This window comes from Tamandua tetradactyla, chromosome 20 (assembly GCF_023851605.1).
Source record: "Tamandua tetradactyla isolate mTamTet1 chromosome 20, mTamTet1.pri, whole genome shotgun sequence".
Taxonomy (NCBI): Eukaryota; Metazoa; Chordata; class Mammalia; order Pilosa; family Myrmecophagidae; genus Tamandua; species Tamandua tetradactyla.
Window position 1 is genome coordinate 23,062,139 of NC_135346.1, and position 22,645 is coordinate 23,084,783.

The following is a 22,645-nucleotide window of genomic DNA, read 5'->3' on the forward strand; positions in this document are numbered from 1 at the left end:
CCCCCAGTAGCTGTTCTGGAGGAGGAAAGGTGAGGGCGGCAAGGCTGTCGAGGCTGGTGGCGGAGGAGCCGGTGAAGGTGGAGGAAGAGGGCACCGTGGTGGTTGGAGAGCCGCCGGAGCAGGAGGGGGAAGAGCGCGCGGCGGGCCGGCGGAGAAAGAGAGGGGAGAAGGAGGGCGGGCGGGTTGGCTGCTGCGGGGCATGGGCGCCGTGCGGCCGGCCGGCAGAGAAAGAGAGGGGAGAAGGAGGACGGGCGGGTCGGCTCTCAGATACATTTTTAAACAGTTTTATTGTGATATAATTACATACCATACAGTTTACCCATTTAATGCAGATTTTAATGTACTCACAGATGTACAACCTTAACCACAGTCAATTTTCAAACATTTTCGTCATCTCAAGAAGAAACCCTGTATTCTCTCTCCTCATCCCCCTCCTTTCCCACCCCCTTTCCCAGCCCTAATCAACCACCAGTCTACTTTCTATCTTTATAGATTTCCCTCTTCTGGACATTTCATATAAATGGAATCATATACTTTGTGCTCTTTTGTGACTGATGTCCTTCACTTAGTATGTTTACAAATTTCATCCATGTTGTAGCATGTATCAGAACTTAATTCCTTTTTATGGCCACATAATATTCCATTGCATGGGCATACCACATTTTGTTAATCTGTTCATTGGTTGATGGACAGTTGGATTCCTTCTACCTTTGTGCTATTATGAATAATTTGCTATAAATATTTGTGTACAGGTTTTGTGGGGACATATGTTTTCATTTTCCTTGGGTATGTGCATAGGAGTGAAATTTCTGGGTTATATGGTAACATTATTTATTCATTTGAGAAATGCCAGATAATTTTCCATTACAGCTGTACCATTTTACATTCCCATGTTCAGTGTATGAGGCTTATGATTTCTGCACATCCTTACCAATACTTATTTACTGACTTTTTGATTCTAGCCATCCTAGCGGTGTGAAGTGGTATCTCATTGTGGTTTGGATTTGCATTTCCCTGATGACTAATGATGTTAAGGATCTTTTCATGTGTGTATTGGCCATGTGTATATCTTTCAGATATATTTTTGACATTAGAGAGATAATATCAGGCATTAAGTTGCTACCAAATATCATTCTACTATATATACACTGGAGATGGCGTTTTTACGAGTTCTAGTAATTTGGCATCCTGCTCTTCATATGCTCATTCGATATATCTAGTAAAAGAACTGAGTTTACTAGTAGAACTAATGCCTTCTAAGGCAACTGTGTAGAATTGGTTAAAATCCTATAGACCCCATGTGGCTTGACCTCCCCACCCTTGTCCTTTCTCTACCACATTGGCCTTCTGTAGTTGCCATGCTTTTCCCAGCCATGTGGCCTTTGTTTTTAATGTTCCCTCTGCATGGGATACTCTTCCTTCTCATTTTTGCCTAGTTGACTGTTTATATTTGTTAATTTCAAAATTTCTCATAACTAGAGAGGTTGAAGGAGACTTACCTACGGTTGTAGCTGGTTATTCATAATGTCTTTATATTTCCAGGGTCCATTCCTTGTAGGCACATGCCTCCTCCCCTACCTTGGAAAAATGACCAGGAAGATAGAAATTAAAACTGTTTTCCAGCACCCATTTGGATTTGCTAGCTGTCTGTCTCCTTCCTTCCACAATGATATGGAGTAATGATGAGATACTTGTTAGAGGGTTCTATAGGTTTTCTATGAAGAGGCAGGCAATACTGTGCATAGAAATATCAGTGAGAAAAGAAGGGGTCGTGTGAGTGAGGTAAGCAGCAGGTGAAGCATCAGGGTTATGTTTACCAGGTAGAGGCTCTGAGCAGCCAGATGTCATTTGGAAGAGGAAGGTCTCAGGTGGGAGTAATTTAGCTTTTCAAGAAGGGTGGGATGTTCTCGAATGTTAGTTTTGTGGAGGGGACCCCATCATCTACCGAGGACACGGGACGTTCCTCCTCACAGGCAGCACCAGGCTCCTCTTTGTCGAGTGCATCTGCTGGCCAAGGTCAAAGGCATTCTTGGGGAAGAAAGTCAGCTCGGCAGGATTTGGATTCTTAAAATCATCCTTGTAACTCTCACGAAATTCCGAGTTTGGTTTCTTCAGGGAGGCTGTCTTGGAGCAGATTTATTTAATTTTTTTCCCTAAATGATTCTAATTATAGTAGTTGTGCTATTAATACGAATGCCTATGGCTTGTAGCCACAGGGATTTTTATCCAGTTCTCACATGCATTCTCACATGTTGACGCGTTCTGGCTGCTTGCTGCTTGTGGACTGCCAGCGTAGGATTGATTTTACGCGATCTGCTTGAATGTCCTGGGCGGGGGACAGTGGGAAGGTACTTTGATCCAGAAGACGCCTCTGTGGTTGCCCTGGAATCCCTGTCATCATTACAACCATGATCTTGCCCAGTAAGTTTGCTCCTTACTTGTGTTTTAAATGATTAACTAAACAGAAAACTTCACCAACCAGATGGCCCCTGTGCCACTCTGCCTGCAGACAGTGATTCAAGCTGTTGCCTCATCTTATGCCATGGCAGTACCATGATGTTGAGGTCTTCCTTTGACACAGAGACCTGCTGCTGTGAAACCTTTGACCTCTCTCACTTCTCAAGTCTGCCTTTATTGAGCCCCAGAAGCGAGTGAAAGTACTGTTGGGAAGGCTGGAGAATCCACTCAACAAAGAACAGTTTTGACCGAGTCTTACAGTTTGATTCAAAAGAGTATCTTACACTATATAGTGGCTTTCTGGGGCAATTGGTGGGCGGCTTATCTTTATGCTGATGTGGTATAGAGTTTAAAATTATGGGTTCTACAGTCAAACTCCTAGGTTTATGTCTTGTTCTATCACTTACTGGCAATCTTCCCATTTATAAAATGGATCTAAATAACAGTATCTACCTCACAGGGTTTTTGGGAGAATTAAATGACATAATATTTTTAAAGCACTTACTTAGAGGCCAGACACATAGTAAGCTTTCAATAAATTGGAGGCTTTCACTATGTTGAAAGTACTTCAGAGTAGCTTTAACTCCACGTGCTGAGAATGTGGAAAGTCCTTCTCAGTTTGTAGGCAGTACCTAACTTTTCTAAGTGGAGCTGCATTTATATAAGGTGGTTGCAAGCACTAGGAAAGCTCAGTTGTTTATGTTTTTGTTCATAGTATAATGGGAAACTCAAGAGGATGCTACTTGGAGCATTGTAGGTGTTTAATAAATATTTGCTGAATGAATGACTGAAGCTACGAGCAAACCAGGAGCAAGATTGTGGCAGGGTATGCTTGGTGTAGCTAGGTCATTTTGGTTAGTCTGTGACTGCAGGGACCTTCGTCATCCTGGAGTTCTGAAAGTAGCAAATTATTAGGGAAGTTCTTTTTTTTCAAGCTTAATTGACTTATAATAAACTGCACATGTTCAAATTGTAAGATTTGGAAAGTTTTGACATCTGTAATCACCTGTGAAGCCATTGCCACAATCTTGGGGGAATTCTTAATGTCTGCCTCGGAAGTCTTATATTTTTCAGTAGCTGACAAACTACTTCCATGGCAGCTTTGGGTTAGCTCGCTGTCCCTAATGGAGGTAGTGGAAACCTGCTTTGCAGCTCTTTACACTATTCCCTTCTGGCATGCATCTGCATTTTTACTTTCCTGTTTACTGAAATTTTAAATGCTTATGGTATGGGTGTATTTATTTTTCAGTATTATCTCTACTAGGTTGCAAGTTTGGGGAAGGCAAGGACAATGTCAGTTTTGTTCGGTGTTTTATTCTCATTACCTCATATAGAATGTGCTCAGTGAATAAAGGACAAATGAATGAATTTCTCCCAGAATATACTGTATTGTTGGGTATGAGTTGGAAGCAAAGAAAACTGAGTTGTTCTCAGAGATTAAAAGTTATTACCTTCAGCAGAGAAAAATCAAGAGGAAGAAAGACCTCTGAATTGCTAAAATTTAATTACTGATGTGAGGCAAGTAGGCCTTAGAAATATGGGAATCCAACAGGACACAAGACAGATTCAAAGATGAGGCATGCGGTGACCTCCTGTGTCATTCTAAAATCCAGCTGTTTTGTGGAAGGTTAAACATTTATGTTGGGGCTCTGTTTGCTTTGGTCTTTTATTGCAAACTCTTTCTTTTCGACAGGCTAACATAGAAGGGGGCATTAAGTGGATGTGATGTTAGAAGAATTCCCAGACCCCTTTTCTCTCCTCCAGCATGTGGTATGCATCCTCTCTGTCCCTCTCCCTTCTCTTTTGTCATAAATGACAATTAAATTTTCAGAGTCAGCCCTGATTCCCTCAGATAAAGGTTTCTCTAAGGCAGTAAAGGAAGAATCTCAAAAATAATAATTAAAATGACACAACCAGGTAGTGGTGTGTGCTGTGCATTTTGGCAAGAGTGATGTCAACATTTTAGAACAGTAAATGCTCTCCATAGTGGGGAAGGATGGGCAGTGTAGACTTTTAAAACCCTCACTGCAGAATGAAAGAGGAGGGGTGGGAAACAGGGTAGAGCTCATTTGTATTGGTGAAGCTGTTTTTTTTTTTGTTTGTTTGTTTACTTTTTAAACTAATTGTTTAGAGAGGAGGTGGAATACTAAATTCCTTCAGAGTTATTGTTTCTTTCAGATATTAGGAGGCAGCTGGATGGTCTGGGATAAAATGAGGTGGAGATTCTAGAGGTATCATTTGAGAGGCCTCTGGCATCTTTTACACTTTAGTGGTATTTTGAGTAAGTTTACTCCTTGGTGTTTTGCTTCCTAGATAGCCATCCATCCTTCCATTTATCTGTCCTTCTTTCTGTCTATCTGTCCATCATTACTGACTGCCTGTTATATGCCAGACACTAATCCCTCTTTCCATCTGTCTTTTCATCACCCACCCATCCATCCATCCATCCACCCTATTGACTGCCTGTTACGTACAACTGATATAGGTCCTGGGCCCCCAGAGTAGAACTCAATGTAACAGGGGAGACAGGCTTGTGAACAGTAATGCTTTATTGTTTTACATCTCAGTGAGGTTATTAGTGATGCACTGAATCTCCTTCCCTTTTCCCCTTGTAGTGCCATGAAGTTAAGGGCTGTATCTGCTGTTTGCTTACCTTTGTCTCACACTTACGTCAAATGTATATGTGGTGAATCATACGTTTCTGAGTGAATAACCAAATAAGTGGTCTGCAGTAGTGTGGGAAACACTTCAATAAGAATATAATCAAAGCTGTGAGAAGTCACATAGAAGACAGAATTACCAACTCTAACCCCATTTCTGGGCCAAGTAATGAAAAAGGAGGTATGTCTTTACATGCTCATGTATTTGATAGTATCTGTGAGCTGATACCATATACCAAGCCATGCTGAGCAGTGGGACTCTGACGGTATATAGGACTTATGTGGCCTCTGCCTCTCGGAGCTGCCTGGATGTGCTTGAATGGAGAAATCCAAGTTACTCTGGGGTGCAAAGTGGGAGACCAGCCTGAGCCAGTGGGAAGATAGCTGGGACATTGTGTGTGAAGCTGTGACTTAAAGGGCCCACTGGAGCGAGCCAGGTGCCAGTAGCATTGGCTACGGTGGCAGGGGGCGTTTCAGGCCATGGAGAATGTGTAAGGGTGCTGAGCTGGGAAGGAAGTCTGTATGGCCCAGGTATAGAGAACTGATGGGGTGAGTGGCTCTAGATGAGGCAAGACCAGACCATCTACAGCATCTGAAGGGTAAGGGTTATTTTTTCATTGTTCTTGTTGCAAAACCCCTAGGTTTTGGTAACAATGTGATTTTAATGATAAGTTTTCCTAAGAAAGGAAGGGACTGTTGAAGTGAAAGGAGAAGGGCTTGGAGGTTCCTATGAATCTTCTCCTTCCTTAAGGTTTCTGGGCTGGCAGGAGGCAGTGAGGCTTGGTGGAGGTGAGAGTGGGTCATTGACCAGCAGTGGATGAAATTCCATTCCCTGGTGAGGGCTCCTGTGTGCTGATTTTTCTCAGATGCCAAAAAGAAGGTGTGAGACTGTGAGAGTTGGTCCTACTCACTCAGTTCCCTGGATCACAGTTGCCTCGTCCTCTCTGCAGTGAGGGAGAATGTCAGGGTTTCTTACTGGCTGTACCAGTAGTACCTTGAGATAGAAGGAAGTGTCCATAAGAGTGAAATAACCAAAATAATTAATGGCCCCAGAGAACAATGGCCTAGGGTTTTTCCATGGTCCTCTTCTCTGGGAACAGTTTCCTGCTGCTTTCTTGGAGGCACGTTGCCAGGGACTTTCCGGGTCTACAGGACATCATTTTCCTTTGTTTCTCTGCTTTCTCAGGTTCAGTGTCAATAGCTTCTTCCAGTAGCTGGTATTTAAACAAATTGCTCCACAGTGTCTTCCTATAACAGTGGTCCTTAAACACACTGTACATAAGAATCATCTTGAGAATTTGTTAAAAAGGCAGATTCCAGATTTGATTCCCACAAATTCTGATGTATTAAGTCTGAGGTGATCCGATTCAGATAAACTTGTATTTCTCAATTACTTTTCAAATGGTATGTTTTAATATGTTTTATTACCCTATCAGGTGACATCTGATATATCAGAAAGAGTGGCTTATATATTTACATGGTGTTAGTTGACACACTTTGCCAAAATGCCCTTGTCCATCTGATTGTATATTTAAAATTTTGTCATGGATATGCTGTCTAGATACCCAGATACAAAGTCTTCTCCCACCAGTTGCCTATAGGTTAAATGATTCTAAAATAGAATTAATGATACCTTAAAAACATTGTAGGTGCCCTGTTGAATGAAGAAGTCTGTGTTTTGTGGCTTCAAGGTTAAACCTGATAAGTGGGGTTCTGCTTATTTTGGGTGTATGTGAGGGAGTGAATCAATGGGATTGGCTGTTCTTTATTTATTTCAGTGACCCAAATTTCCCTTTCTGTAAAAAAAGAAAAAAGGGTGTGTGGGGGGCGATTGCAGGGCTTGTCATTCTGATGGAACTGTTAAAGAGAATCATGTTCTTATTCATATTTTCTTATATATATATATTTTTTTTTAAATTATTGAGGGCTTACTACATGCTAGAACTGTGATGGGTGTCCTTTTATAAATAAAATAGACATGGCTGCTTCCTGCATGGTGCTGGTAATGTACTTGGGGTGGTACCCATTAGACAATCACCAAAATAGAAGGAAATTACCAATGTGCAAAGGGATGGGAAGAAAAATTTGGGAGCACTGAGAGCTTACAACTATGTAAGTGTGTCAAGCCAGGGTGGGGATGGGGTGGTGGGAGCTGGCTGCTTCTCTGAAGAAGTGACCATCTATGTGATAGGCATGAACTGGGTGGAGAGGTCAGGAGGAGCGCCCCAGGCAGAGGGAACACTGTGTGCCAGGCTTTGTGGCCACAGCGATCCTGGCACATTTGAGCATCTTCAATTCTGCCAATGGGACTGGAGCACAGAGAGAGGGTGAGGCTGAGGCTGATGGGTGTGGACCAGGCAGGTTTTGCAGGCCTTGGTTAGATTCAGTGTTACCTGGAGAAGATTGGGAAGAGAGTTAAAATTGGGGAGGGTGCAGAGGGGTGGTAACACAATCAGATCTGCCTTTTGTAAAGGTCATCCGGGGCAGTTGAGTGGCAAATGGACCTGGGGGTAGTAGAGAGGAAGTGGAGAGGCCAGTTAGGAGTCTAGGCCATTGGTGGTGGGGGCTTGGACTTGGGCAGTACAGCAGGGACAGAGGACATCCCCGGTTGGAGAAGAGAGAGTTAATTGAGCTTTCAGAGCAATCCTGGGTGCTTTGCCCAGAGCCAGCTACGTAATCTGTGGGACCTGGTGCAAAATGAAAATGAGGGGCTCCTTGTTCAAAAAACATATTAAAATGTCTTTTTCTTTTCTTTCACTGTCTCTCATGGTGTTTTAAATTTTAATGTTCTAAATAAAGAAAAACTAAAAATATAAATTAGTAGTATGGATTTTATTGTCCATCTTTGTATTGTGCAATGCTGGTTTCAATCATAAAATGTAAGAGCCTTTAACAAGGTTACTGAAACTAGTACATAGGTTACACAATTCATATTTTCTAGCTCATACACACACACTTATTTCATTCTTACCAGAACAGTGAAAATGCTGAATTTTACTTTTTGACGTGCACAAATTCTGCCAACACCCTCTGTCTTCAGCCACCGATGAGTAAGGAAGGACTGTAAGGAAAAGGAACACTGGGTTGCCCTGTCTTTCCTTGTTTTTTTGTGTCATCATATTCAGCATGTTTGATTAATTCAAAAATGATACGAGTAAGAAAGGCAGTGATAGGGCTTCTTGGTTGTCTGTGTTTCTTAGGAGGCCATTGCTTCTTTGTGCATCTGAAGCAAGTTCTGGTTGGAATGGAAAGCTGAGAGTGCTCCTCCCTACTCAACTGTAGACGTAAAACCCTCACTTTGTATTCTCTTTGGGTTTTGCTGCACTCCTACATATTGTGGGCCCACTAGAATTCTGTGCTCATAGGGTATCACAAACCCTATGCACATGGGGCAGCCAGGAACCACGGGGACTCCTGTGACACCCCTGCACATGTATCTCCTCTGCTCACACACCTGCACCACTGTTCCACTAGATTTCGCTCACAGAACATAAGTTCCAAGATAACATTTTGGAGAATTTCATGACCGTGATAGTGGAACACTGAATGTCCGTGCTGGTCCTGCCTATGTCTCAGACACTCCTGACTCTCACTTGCCCTGTGGGCTTGTACCCTTGATTCATTTGAGTCTGTGGGTCAGGCTTACAATTTGCAGGCTTGGAGAAGATTGACTGGCAGAGCCTGTGTTGGCAGCCCCAGCTTTGGCCTGTGGTCCAAGAGTGCTTGTCTGCCCAGGCACTGAAGGCAGCTGCCCTTCTTTGGGAAGACGGGTTTCCAGATAGGTTTCTGGGCAGTTAGCACTAGGGCCATTCATCAGCTCCAGGGGCTGTGCAAATCAGGCCCTAAACAGAGCTGCATTCCTACTTAATTGTGTGGGCTTCTGAATAAGAGGCATGGTTGAGAACATTTGTGGAAAAAGACTCAGGATTCAAGATTTATGATTTCTTAATTGATTTGAATTGTGGCAACTCCTCCCCATCCCTGCTGTCACTTAGATTTCCTCTGCTATGAGTATTAATTGCCTGCTTCGGGGCACAGTGTAAGTCTACTGTGCAGGAATTAGAAGTTTCGTTTTGTCCTCTTCAACTCTACCTTTGTAATCTGGAGAAGTTCCATTACTGGTATTTGGGACTTGATGTACTGAAGATTCAGTTCTCAAACTTAAGCTTGCATAAAAACCACCTTGGAAGCCCAGATCCTTAGGCTCCAGTCCCGGAAATTTTGATTCAGGTGGGTGGGGTAGGGCCCCAAGGAGAGTATGTTGTAAGTGGCCCTCAACCATAATTTTGAGAAACACTGACCTTTGGTCTCAAATTCTACAGTGTTCTAGAGTAAGGGAGGTACTCTGGGAACTAGCCAAAACACAGTTTCTTTCTTGAACTAGGCCCCAGGGCTGGGGACAAGACAGTGTTGGGTAAAGAGGCAGTAAGGCAGAAATCTTGGGGGCTTTCTTTTTTTTTTTTACATGGGCAGGCACCAGGAATCGAACCCGGGTCCGCTGGCATGGCAGGCAAGCATTCTTGCCTGCTGAGCCACCGTGGCCTGCCCTTCGGGGCTTTCTTGAGACTCGCTGAGGGTAGCAAAGTTTGCCCACCTGGAGTTCCGTTGTGATTCCGAGGGCACAGCCTCCACTGAGGAGCGGCAGGGAAGTGCCTGATTTAACAAGGGGGAAGAGAAAGTGAGACTAATTTTTTGGAATGTCATTAGGTGTGGCTCTTTTCAGAATTGCTAGGTACTTTTTTTTTCCCTGGGGAATGTTAATTTAGTCCAGAGGGAGAGGAGCAGATTTTCCTGTTTAATTGAATTTATTCTGGTGTTTAGGAGCTTCTGCCTCTCTCCCTGTGGTATTAGTGGCAAGGAGAGTCTGAACTGTGTCCAGGGATTATGTTGATTCCATTTAGATCCTGGTAAATCTGCACAGAGCTTTTCAGAAGGGTGGTGGGGCACAGCAGCTCGGAGTGTACCGGTGGGTGAGAGGAGGTCAGGGTGGCTTGGCTGGCTTCTCCTCGTTACACAAATAAATTGGCCCGGCACTTTATTTATTATATTATTATGTAAAACTAATATTAGTACTTGTCATTTACTGGGTGCTTACTGCAGGCCAGACCCTGTGCTAAGGGTCCATCCATCATCTCCCTCAACAGAAATCCTCAGAGTTTCTTTGATCTCCATTTCACACAGGTGGAAACTGAGGACAGTCAGGTTGCAAGTGGCTGATTAGGGATTTTGAATCCTGGGAGTCTGTTGCACCAAGCCTCAGCACTTAACCAAGATTCTAGGCTTATTTGGCTGGTTGAAGTCCTCTGATTACTCTTCTTGCCTTGTCATTCCCTTGAATACCCTCAAATTGGTCTTTGCTGTTGATAAGAACAATGGAAGGTGTAAGTACCTGATTTTGTGTATATTTCCAGGCTCTATTGTCTGTGACTTTCTGAGCTAGCAACTATTGAACACAAGTTAATCTCTGATTCTTTGGGCTAGGTTTGTTTGTGTGTTTTCTTTTTGTCTTTTGTTAGAAAACGGGTTCCAGTGAGATGACCGGCCCTGTCCTTTCCTTTCTGCTTTTGCAGTGAGGTTCTTGCTTACACGACATTGTCCAGTGCAAATGCTATTGCACAGACCCAGGAAGAGGTAGGCATGAGGGTATGCATAGGCAATAAATTATGACTTTACAGGTGCTGTAACTCCAATTCAAAAATAGAACATTTCTAAAACAGAAACATTTGCATCTCGTGATGACGAGTAGAGAAATTAATGCAGTTGGAAATCCATTATCAACCATACTATATCATTTTTCAATATTTCCCTTTTTCATTTAAAAACTGAACAATTATTTTGCTAATTCTCTCTGAAGATTTTTCTGAGGAAGCAGTATTCATGTTTCTTTCATTATATCCATGAAGAAGGACACAGAAAAATGTCAAAATGGCAGCTGCTTGATAAGTCCCTGGCTGAAGTGGTGGAATCAGGTTTCTAAATGATGTAACTGTGTTTCCGGGCTTAGTGTCTAAGAACATGGGCTGTCCTCTTGTGTACCTGTGACTGGCAGAGCAGTTCTCCATTTCCTCATGTACTCACTTTTTCTGGCTCTTTGCCCACCCCCCTCCCATTTGTTTTGTTGGCAAGGCCTTTTACTTATTAACATTTTCCAAGAAAATGGCTTTTCCTCTGAGTTTATGACCATACATTTTTAGATGGTGCTTGTCACCCTCTTAATGTGTTTAGCCAGTACATCATTTTGAAGACATCATTTTATTTGGGGTGGGGGTGGGGGTGCATATTAGTTGCTATGGTTATTTGCTGAGACTAACAGTCTGTATTCTCTCAATTGGATTTTTAGAAACTGCCTCACTATAGAAATATCCTATATATTCATCATTTTAAAAATGCACAAAAAGATACTTTGGGTGGAATCTTAGTGGGAGGGACCCTAAAAATCAACTGGTTCAGACCCTCATTTTCAAATGAGTTCTCTAAGGCCAAGTGTGTTAAGTAGCTTTTCCTTGATTCACATGCACAGTTGATGGTTGAGCAAGGATGCAGCCCATTTCTGGTTCGTAGTTTAGGTTTCTTTCAGCAACAATTTAAGACCTCTTCAGGAATTCACTCAGTTATTTCTCCAGTATATATCTTGCCACTGTGCCGGAAGGAAAAACAGGCTGTGATCTTTGCTCTCAGGATCTTGGGTGGGAATCTAAACCTTTGCCTTTCAGAGGATGGTGCCTGGGCCGCGGCATGGCATCACCTGGGAGCTTGCAGAAGTGCAGAGTCTTAGGCTCCCAGGCCTTATGAATCAGAATCTGCATTTTGAGAAGAGCCCCAGGTGATTGGTGTGCACCATAAGGTTTGAGAAGCACGACCCCCAGAGGGAAGGGCATAAAATGCACATAGTACTCCTCCTCATTACCCTTGAGTCACTCTGTTTGAGTATAATATTTTTACTCAGCTGTCTGGAAATACCCTCTCTTTTTCACTCCCTCATTTGATTAGCTTTTCTCTAATGGTCTTTGTTTTAACCAAACAGATCACCACTGTTGTTACCTTGAGGGAATTTTTCCTGTGCTGACCTTCTGCTGTTTTACAATGTGAACGTAGTTTCAGATATTTCAGTTCTCTGTGTCCCTGTTCTGTTTTGACTCAGGGTTGAGTGATTCAGGTTTGGTGCTGGACTCTTAAGGCGTAGAGTTCTTGTCGTAGCTCTGATGCTGACTAAATTATGTAAGGTAATGGTCATTGATTCAGCAAATGTTTATTATGCACCTGTATGTGACATGCAGTGTCATTAAGCTAGTCCTTAGTTTCTTCATTTGCAAAAAATCAAGTGCTATCCCTTCAACTCTCAATGTTTTATGAGGAAAAACTAACATAGCACTTTGGAAATACAAATAATGTATGCAAGTACGTTATTTGTATATAATTATATTTAACAATGATGCTGCTGATCATTCATCATAGAACCTGAACTTGGAGTTGTCAGGAGGAAGAAGGGTTTCTTTGAGCCCCTCACACTATTTCCTTAATCTCTAGGTTGACCAGTGGCCTGTGGACCACTGTTCAGGCTGAGAGGTGTCCTCTGTAATCTGGTTATTCCAGAGGGAGAAAGCTCCTTGACTGTGATTGCCTGTCCTCACAGCCGAACGTGGTGGAAGAGTCCGAGTAGGCATTCCCAAAGTCCAAATCAGCTTCTTAATTAAAAGCTTAATCAGCGTTTTCAGTTGATGTCACTTTTCTATCAAATAAAAGCAAAGACAAAACAAAAACAAAAACAAAAACAAACAAACAAAAAAAACACGTTCCCATTTCCTTTGGGAGGAAGTCCAAATTCCTTAGCTTGACATTCAAGTACTTCCATGGTTTGATTCTAACCCTTCTCCCTAGTCTTAGCTCCTGTGCATCCAGAGAACGTCTTGATATTTCTGTGTAGGTCCTCCACTTTTGCATCTCTCTGTTCCCATTGCCTTAAATACCTTTCCTTGCCTGTCTCCTCTGCTATACATCGCCACCCGTTTCTACCTGTCCCAATATTACTGAGTTTTTAAGGCTCAGTTCAAATACCACTTCCTATTCTTTTTTTCTGGGAAACCTCCTCCAGTGGTCCCAGCTGGAATGATATACTGCTTTGCATTTCTGTAGCCTTTTTTCCCCTACTCTTTGATTGCCTGAACATGTTCTACCTTAATTTACAGTTTCATATATACTACACAGATTATGCCCCTTCTAAATTGTGTGCCCCTTAAGAATATGGAATGTATACATACCATTTATTTTCTTTATTTGGTACTTTGATCCCAGATTATTTTTTTAAAGGTTTATCTTAAGAATATTTTTATTGATAAATCTTAACATACAAACATTCTTAACAGACAAACCATATGTGGTGTGCAATCAGTGGCTCACAATATCATCACATACTTGTGTATTCATCACCATGATCATTTTGTAGAACATTTGCATCACTCCATAAAAAGAAATAAAAGAGAAAAGAAAAAACTCCCACATATCTACCCCCACCCCTCCCCCTCATTGACCACTAATCTTTCAGTCTATTGAGTTTATTTTAACCTTTGTCTCCCCTATTATTTGTTTATTTTCTATCCATATTTTTTACTCATCTGCCCATACCCTAGATAAAAGGTGCATCAGACACAGGTTTTCATGATCACACAGTCACATTGTAAAAAGCTATATCATTATACAATCATCTTTAAAAACAAGGCTACTGGAACACAGCTCAACAGTTTCAGGTACTTCCCTCCAGCCACTCCAACACATCATAAACTAAAGAGGGATATCTATATAATGTATAAGAATAACTTCCAGGATAACCTTTTGGCTGTTTGAAATCTCTCAGCCACTGACACTTGACTTTGTCTCATTTCTCTGTTCCTCCTTTTGGTCAAGAGGCTTTCTCAATCCCTCGATGCCCAATCTGGACTCATCCCCAGGAGTCATGTCCCACGTTGCCAGGGATATTTACATCCCTGGGAAACCACATATTAGAGGAGGGCAGTGAATTCACTTGCCATGTCTGCTTAGAGAGGCCACATCTGAGCAACAAAAGAGGTCCTTGGGGTGTCTCTCTTGGGCCTAATTTTAGGTAGGCTTAGCCTATCCTTTGCAGGAATAAGTTTCATAGGATGAACCCCAAGATCAAGGGCTCAGCCTATTGATTTGGTTGTCCCCACTTCTTATAAGAATAGCAGAAATTCTCTAAATGGGGAAGTTGAATATTTTCTCCTTTTTCCCAAGTACCCCAAGAGGACCTTGCAAATACTTCTTTATTCACTGCCCCAAATACTTCTTTATTCACTGCCCAGATTATTGTGGGATATATCGGGGTATCACACTAACCTGGATAAGCCAACAATATCTCATGCCCTATTCAAGATTCCATGTACTTACGGTGTTCAACTAAACTGACCATACAAGTTAAATTAGGAAATGCATTACCCAAAATACAAATTTTGCACCAAATAAGCATCTCTCTCTTTGGTCTCACACAGAAGTTGAAGTTTTAAAATATGGATGATATCATCCTTTACCCTTTATTCTGATTTACCTTGGTCCTATTCAAATCAGCTTCATTAATATCTCTACTTGAAGTCAGATCCCTCTTTCAACTTTTTAAATAGTTTCTGTATGGTGTATTGCTGACTTTCATAGTTTCAGTGCTCTAACTCTGAGTCTCGGGTGTCACACAAAGGTCCAAGATTCTTAACTAGAGTGAATTAGGTAAAATAGTGGAGTAGTTAAGAGACGCCAGGATCCTTATACTGCTACTAAATAGCAGTGTGACCTTGGGCATGTTATTTAACCTCTCAGCTTCACTTCCCCATCTGCAAAATGGTGATGTTACCTACTCAACAGGACGGGTGTGAGAACGAAATGATTTAAAGTACTTAGTACAGTACTCAATATAGTAAGTACTCAAAAAATTCATGCTTAATATATTCAGAATTATTTTGATGTAGATTAAGGTGCATTCGGGTCTCCCATTTTATTCTTGAGGGTGATTCCATGTAAATGGAATTAGAAACCTCATCTCGAAAAAGGAGATACACTCTTCTTTGTACTACTTGATTTCATTTTTAAAATTGACTCTGAAAACTTCATTAGCCTTAGTGCTCTGGTTGGAAAAACAAATTCTCCAGAGTCAGTGCTGGCCATGGCCTCATTTAGGAAATAATAGTTTTAGGGAAATGGCCTCAGGAAAAGCATGCAGATGTATAATCAGAATACATACTACATAATGTGCTGTGGTTGATATGATTGGTGGGCATATCATCTGCTTTGGTGAGATGAAAGGTTTTCCAAGTCCACCCCAACCAGATTGGAAAGAATGTGAGAAACACTTTGGGAGTGACTTCATCCTGCCCTTTCCCTCTGGGTCTCATGCTTGAATGTATAAGATGAACACAGGTGCCCTGAATGTTTTAGAGCTATGCTTCACACATGGAGACCAGGGCCCCTCCCTCGATTGCTGATTGAATGTCCACTGGATGTTTCCCTTCTCGGGTGGTGCAGCTTCATCAACAGAGGTAGGGTTTGGCAGCCTGCAAGGTCCTGCCCAGCAGTGTATTTAAGGCTGGCCCTGCAGTTTCTCCCAGACTTAGGACACCTCCTCTGATACAGCTGATTGCCACCTAGTGGCCACAGGTTAGACTGCGTGACACAGAAACTAGAATGCTATGGGAAAATGCATGCAGTTGTAAGATCTGAACATGGCCTATTTCTGTTTGCTAGTCTAATGCACGGATTCAGGCTGTAGAATGGCATTTGACAAGGGAGCATCATTTGCTTTTCTCGTAGTAAAGCACATGAAACTATGTTTAAAATTGGGAAAATGAAAAGTAGGGGGGAAAATGCTTCTCCCATGGAGTTTCTGATAGGATATATTCTGTTTGTCCATATGTGGGAGAGAGAGAAGAAAGTTCTCTGGGAACCCTCCCTTAACCCATTTTTATTCTGGGTTTGTGGATGTTCACGGGCATAAAGAGGACAGTTCACTTGTTGTACCTCATTCCTCCAATTTCCTTGGTTCAGAGAAGGCTTTTCTCTAGGTTCTTGCTGGTAGCCAGACCTGCAGGAATCACCCTCAAAAACAAAAAAGAAAACAAAAAAAAATTAGGGGAGGTAGTTGCATGCTAACAGTAAACATGCTCCTACCTACACCAAGCTCCAACTAGAACTTAGGTAAGTTAGAATTCCTCCTGACTTAGTCTGGTCTTTTTCACTTGTTAAGGGGTGGAGTTGAGAAGTTCACCTTGACGACGGTTCATAAACCAGTGGAGTGCCCGACTCCTTCTTTCCCTTTGTTCCTTCTGCACTACCTACTCTCAGCCAGGCTGTGTGCTGGGCTCTGGGGGTGCAGTGGTGAGCATGAGGGGACATGAGTCTTACCTTATAGAACTTACTATTGGGGAGACATGGACTGAAGAATTACCTGAACATATATAAAATTGCTAAGAAGTCAGAAGGTTTCTCCAGGGAAGGAACTTTTGAACGAGATAAGATCTGCAGGCAGAGTAAGAGTCCACCTGTTAGAAAAATCAGGGAAGGGTGTTCCGAGTAGAGGAAACAGCACATGGTCACTAGAGTCCAGAGAGGAGGGTGGGGAGGGCAGACCCTGGAGGGCCTCCTGGCCTTGGGAAGAACTTTGGTCTTTATCCTCAGAGCACCGGGAAGCCATCACAGGGTTTACTGCTGGGGGTGACATGATTGGGTTACAGCCTCACTGGGGGGTCAATAGTGGATGTGGGAAGACCAGATGACTGGTAGTTATTTATCTAAGCAAGTGAGGTTAATTGATGTAGGGGTTGGTGATGGTGATGGTGAGAAATGAAAAGAATGGAGAGATGCTTAGGAGGTAAAAAGGGCAGACTTGGGATTGGACATGGAGTATGAAGGAGACTGAGCTGTAAAGGATGATACCTAGGTGTCTGACTTGTGTGGCAGGATGAATGGTGATGTTCTTTGCTGAGTTAGGGATACTGGAAGAGGCCCTTGACTCTTCTGAGAGGGGTTCAAGAAGAGAGAGAGAGTTCGGTTTTGAGTATGTTGAGTTTTCCAAGGGAATGGAGGTTGTTGGCTAAACCCAATCTCTAGGGGGCTGATGACCATCTCTCAGCTCTTAGTCATGGATTCTCTGATCTGGGGGATCTCAGATTACACTTAGGCTCTGTACCTCATTACACTGTGTATGTGTAAGCTAACTTGTGTTGCTCTGCCTGATCAGTTCAGCTCAACAGGTTTTGAGGACCCTGTGTCCAGCCCTGTCCCAGGTACCCAGGGCATTATGACTTGAAAGCACTCATGAATAGTTTCAGAATCATTCCAAATACAAGGTAATGAGGCACAGAACCTAAGTGTAATTGGAGTTCAGAAAAAGGGGAGGTTAGCAAGGTCTGAGGCTTTTGCTGTTCTTGTGCTTTAAGCCCCCAAGAGGCCAATCCCTTTGCAAGAGCTTACCTTGATAATTGCTGTTTATTAACTGTAATCAGTTTCTAAGTTCAGAAAGAAGGATGTGGCTAGGTAGCAGAAATTTTTAAGATTAGCCAAATATAATTTTGGTGACCTGGGAGGACTACACAAAGGCAGTAGTTGTGCTGTAAAGAAATTTGATTATAAGGCTATTTTGAGGCATTCATTATGTGGTATAACATGCATGTGTGTTTTTGTGCGTGTACATCTATTAAGTCTTACCCAAGGAGAAAAGAAGAAATGGTTTGATTGTGGTGTTACTGATAAAACTTGTGTAAAATCAAGCTGGAATCTAATTTTAAAAACATTTTAGTAAACCTGTTTTCACAAAAGAAGGATCCTATTGGCTTAAATTCTCTTAAACCCTGTGCAGATTAATGTTGGCATCTCCAAGAAGAGGATGTTCTCCTGGAGTCCCTGAGTGAGCAGACGGCTTTGGAGCAGTCTCTCAGGCCCTGATTTCTAAGCTGCTTCTATATCCTTTACCAATCTACTTGCTCAGAAGGACAGAACGAGCCTGTCTGCTCTGTAAAGCGGATACTTGCCCTCCCCAGATGTTGGCAGTTAAGACTTTTCTCTACTCTGGCCAACAATCTGCTTTTCTAGCAACAGATGTTTCTGCAAAGTAAATATTATTGATTCTGCTTGGCTCCTTACTGTATCTTGTACTGCCTGAACATGAAACAGTGGGGTTATATGAGAATGGTGCCATTAAACTTGGCATTCACTCAGCACAGTACCAGCCTCTTTTCCTTCCCTTCTCCTTTTACTGGAATGTGCATGTTAGATTCCTGTGTGAATCAAAGTGAAAGGTCCAGAAATAAGGCTTTTGGGAGCTACATATCCAAGATGCTAATCTACATATGATAGTATGGATCCTTTTAGTTTTAAATAGGTAAGAAGCAATGGCTTTTGGGTGTTCTCGCTTTGATGCCCTCTTAGTCCTCCCAAATCACTTCAGTGGTGTGAGGCAGTAAGGCGTTCCTACATGTTACAAGCACTCAGTTCAGGAGACCTGGGATTGGTCATGTTTCCCCCCCTCTTAGTGGCCATGTGCCCAAATGCCAGTTATTTAACTTCTCAGGTAGTCATGTTCACTTTCCTTGGGTCCTAGCAAAGAATAGCCCAGACTTGCCTAGAACTGAACTTTGTAGTGTGCGTGGTGCTTATCCAGACAGTGCGTCTCACTGGAGTCTCCTGACAGCCCTGTGGGTGATGTAGGACTGACACCTGTCAGATGAGATAACTGAGACTTTACAATACACCCAGAGTTGCCTGCATATCTGGTCAGTGGTAAAGCTGGAACTTGAACCAGGAGCCATTGAGGGGTTGGGTGAAGGCAAGGGGTTGATGTTGGTCGGTTTATAATCAGAACCCTGTGAAATGCAAGTGAAGGAGGGAGGTTCTCTAAAGTTTTTGTTGTTTCCAAAGACTGGGGACTAGACCCTGAGCAAGCAAAATAACAGGTGTCTACTGTACCTTTCCTGAAAAATTTCTCTGTTAAGCATGGGCCATTCAAGTCCATGGTGAGTTCCTTCTCAGGTTCCAGTAATTGGGAGTCTCACTGTACCCTGCTGTCCTCTCTGACTTACAGCCCAGTATTGACTCCATACCAACACTCATTACTTGGTCTTACATCAGGAGGATTGGCCTCTTTATCAGTTCCATGGGGCCCCATTCCTTCTCAGGTTTATGTCATGGCAGGGTATGCTATGTGCCATCAGACAGCGAAATCAGGTTACCTTCTCGTCGTAAGGCAATAGACCTTTGGGTCAGGTTAAATGGGTCCTCCTGTGAAAAGGCCCCATTGTGCATTACCAGCCACTCCTTGACCCTCTTTGGCAGCACAGCTTTTGAGGTGCATGCTAGGTGGGTGCTTTCCCAAGCCTGGCTAACTTTTCGCTCTTTTCCACTTTGTCAAATGATTGTCCACCTTAAGTCTTTCTTGCTCTACTGGGGAGGCACAGGAAGAGAGTTAGGTGAATAGAGAAGGAAACTGTTCTTCCTCTTTGCTTAGGCTCTTCTTTCTGAGTTCTGATGAGGGGAACATTCTGGCTAAAATAAGAATGTGGACAATCACATCCACCTTTAGTTCACCACTCACTTTGGGGCCCTTGGAGGGGTTTATCTTCTACTCTGAACTGTGGTTCTCTCCTTTTCTTCTCCTGTCTGCGGCATGTGGACTTTCAGATTCATCTGTTTCTTGTCCTCACTAGAGTGATTTGTAGTCTGAGGTATAGCCTTAATCTAGGAGGTATATCCTTAATCTAGGTATCCTTGGTCTTTAATTAATATCCTTAATCCCCTGCTGGCATCTTTTGACTTTTGGGCAAGGAACATTCCCGTTCAAGTGGCTGCTCTAGGGATAGACTGAGGCCACTGATTATTTGCTTCTGTATTCTCCTTCTCAGCTCTTCAGTGCCTTCCTCTTTTGGTGCAGAGCAGACTGCCCTGCTCATATCACAGCTAGCCTGGGAACCATGTCCAGGAAATGGAGCTGCTGGTATCTGAGCATAGCCTGAGCCCGTACCTGAGATTAGCACATGGCTTGAACTGGCCTCTTCCATTAGCAGCCATAGCTTGGAATGAACATTGGAATTGGAGAGCTGAATACTTGGGGTTGGATTTGTATACAGTGCATCACACACACATTTGTTCAGCACACACTGAGTGAGCAGCTTTGCCAGGTATATGGGGGGGAGGGGACAAATCAAAACCCAGAAAGCCAAAAGAAGAGCACGACCCCTAACCTCAAGGGACAAATCTGGGAACTAAAAAAGAAGTGCTGAGGTGCCTTTGTTCCAGTAGATAATGTTGATCTGAGAAGCCAAAATACCTGTTACTTTTTTTTTTCCTTTTCTCCAGAATATCTTATTAAGCCAGGCCTTGTTGCCAGTTATGCCTCATGTTTCCCTCTTCTGGAAATTTGAACATAATGCCATTTCCCCTTCAATGAGGGAAACATGTATGAAGGTAATTTGAACAATTAGCCTAATCTGCAGGAAAGCTGCATGCAGAATTAAGTTAAGAACATTTGCACTGAGTAACAAGGTCTGTCTGACCACTTCAAGGTGACTTGGTGGGGTTTTATACCTTTAACAGAAGCTGGGGGCTCATGAAGGATCAGTGGTTTTTTATTACTGTATTAAGTGAAAGCTTATTTTAAAAAATTGACAAGAACCTCTGAGAGCTTTCTTTATAGTACCATGTGTGGGATGTGCTTTTACCCCAGTCTAAAACATTGCCAGGTTTTTGTTCTCATGGTGGAAAGTGGCATAGCAACTCAGGGAAATTGTTCAGGTAGAGATTTGTGAGACGGGCCAGCCACTGTGCTTTTTTTTTTTTTTTTTGGCTTTTATAGAGGGAATTTATTAAGTTACAAGTTTAGAATTCTAAGACCACAAAAATGTCCAAACTAAGGCATCCAGAAAAAGATACCTTGCGGATCTGGGAAGACATTGGCTGGCAGCTGCTGGTCCTCTGGCTTCTGGTTTCAGACAAGTGCCCTGGGGGCATTTTCATTCTGCAGCCCCAAATGTCGCTGTCTGTCTTGGCTCTGAACTGCCACTGTGCTCTTGAGGGGAGCTGGAGAAGGTTCTGAAAACTTGGTCCTTTCTGTACTTGAGTTGAAAGAGGAAGTCCAGGTGGTCATGTGCCATTGGGATGGGGCAGTTGCAAACCTCTTTTTTCTGGCTTTTTCCAGCCTTCCTACCTAACATCAATTTGTGTTGTGGAGTTGGGCATAGGGGAAGATATCGTTGAGTCAGGCAGGGGAGTAGCTACACCAGACACATGGAAGTTGGATGGCAAATGGGGATGATCTAATTCACTTTGTGGCTCGAGGAACTATAGATATGAGTAGAATTGTTAAAGCAAATGTAGCAAAACTATTAACTTCAGAAGCAGGTGAACAGGTTCTGTGATAAGGAGGTATTAACTGTTTTGAATTCATATATTTTGGAGCTTTGAAATGGACTAAGGGCCAGTTCTGCTAGCTGCCATATTAATAGAAAGATGAAAAAGCACTGCAAATATGAAAGCCAGTTTATCTCAGTAATTTGCGTTTTTCATTCTTTCTTGCTAGATTTATCTTCAGCCAAACGGAAATTTGCAGATTCCTTGAATGAATTTAAATTTCAGTGCATAGGAGATGCGGAAACAGATGATGAAATGTGTATAGGTAAGTTACAGCCTTGTGTGAGACAGAGTTCTATCCTCATCACAAGCTTTATGTCTTAGAACAGCCTTTTCCCTGGGAAAGGAAGTGTCTAAGGTTGGGAAAGAAAGATGTCCACAGTGGCACTGGAGGATCAAGTTATGTGAGGAGTGAGTGCTCTGGGCTATTCTGGGCTTCTCAGAATTCTGGGATTGTCTTATGTACATTTTCACCTGCAGGAGAAAACTGGAAACTTTGTAGTGGGGTTCTCCTCTTAACCTCCCTTTAGCTTTCTTTGGCTGGTTTTGTGATGCTGTTCCCTGAAACCACAGTACTAACAGCATAGAACAAGAACAAAGTGCAGGTAGATGAGGGAAGAATTAGAACAGAGGTTATCAAATGATAGGTCATGGGCTGAGGTCAGAATGTACCTATATTTTGTTTGACTCTTATTTCTAATTGAGTTCCCGTATAAATTGAATTTACATAAAATTCCAGTTTCCCATTTTCTTTGAAAAATTGGGGAATCTGATCCACTGGTCCCACATTGTGGCATGGCAGCAGTTGACTAGAGCCATGTAGGTGCTGCTGCCTTCAGAAGCAGATAGTGGTCTCAAAGTCCAATTCATTGTGGCCCCCACATCTTCCTTTTGTTTTCCCAACAGAAGGCTGAGGGTGGGTTACCATTTAATTACTGTGCTACTTCATTCTTTCCTATCACCTACCTTGTCATCTGTATCCAACCATGAGCTCAGAGCATTTGCAATGTCAAGACATCCTTCTTTGCCAAGGCTATGTTATTGCACCTTATTCTTACATTGCGTATCTTAATTGATTCCAAAAAGTAAGCAAGAATTGAGAATGTTAGATTAATGAATTCATCCAATGCTTA

At 42.6% G+C, this 22,645-nt stretch overlaps 1 protein-coding gene across 5 annotated transcripts in view; it reads left to right on the top strand.

Moving 5' to 3' along the window:
- ARHGAP26 (Rho GTPase activating protein 26) overlaps window positions 1–22,645 on the top strand; it is a 466,078-nt gene that overhangs the window by 87,636 nt on the left and 355,797 nt on the right. For all 5 annotated transcript variants that reach the window (XM_077137292.1, XM_077137293.1, XM_077137295.1 and 2 more), the window contains exon 2: window positions 21,682–21,777. In XM_077137292.1, the coding sequence (XP_076993407.1) occupies window positions 21,682–21,777 (96 nt within the window). The remainder of the gene's footprint in view (window positions 1–21,681; window positions 21,778–22,645) is intronic.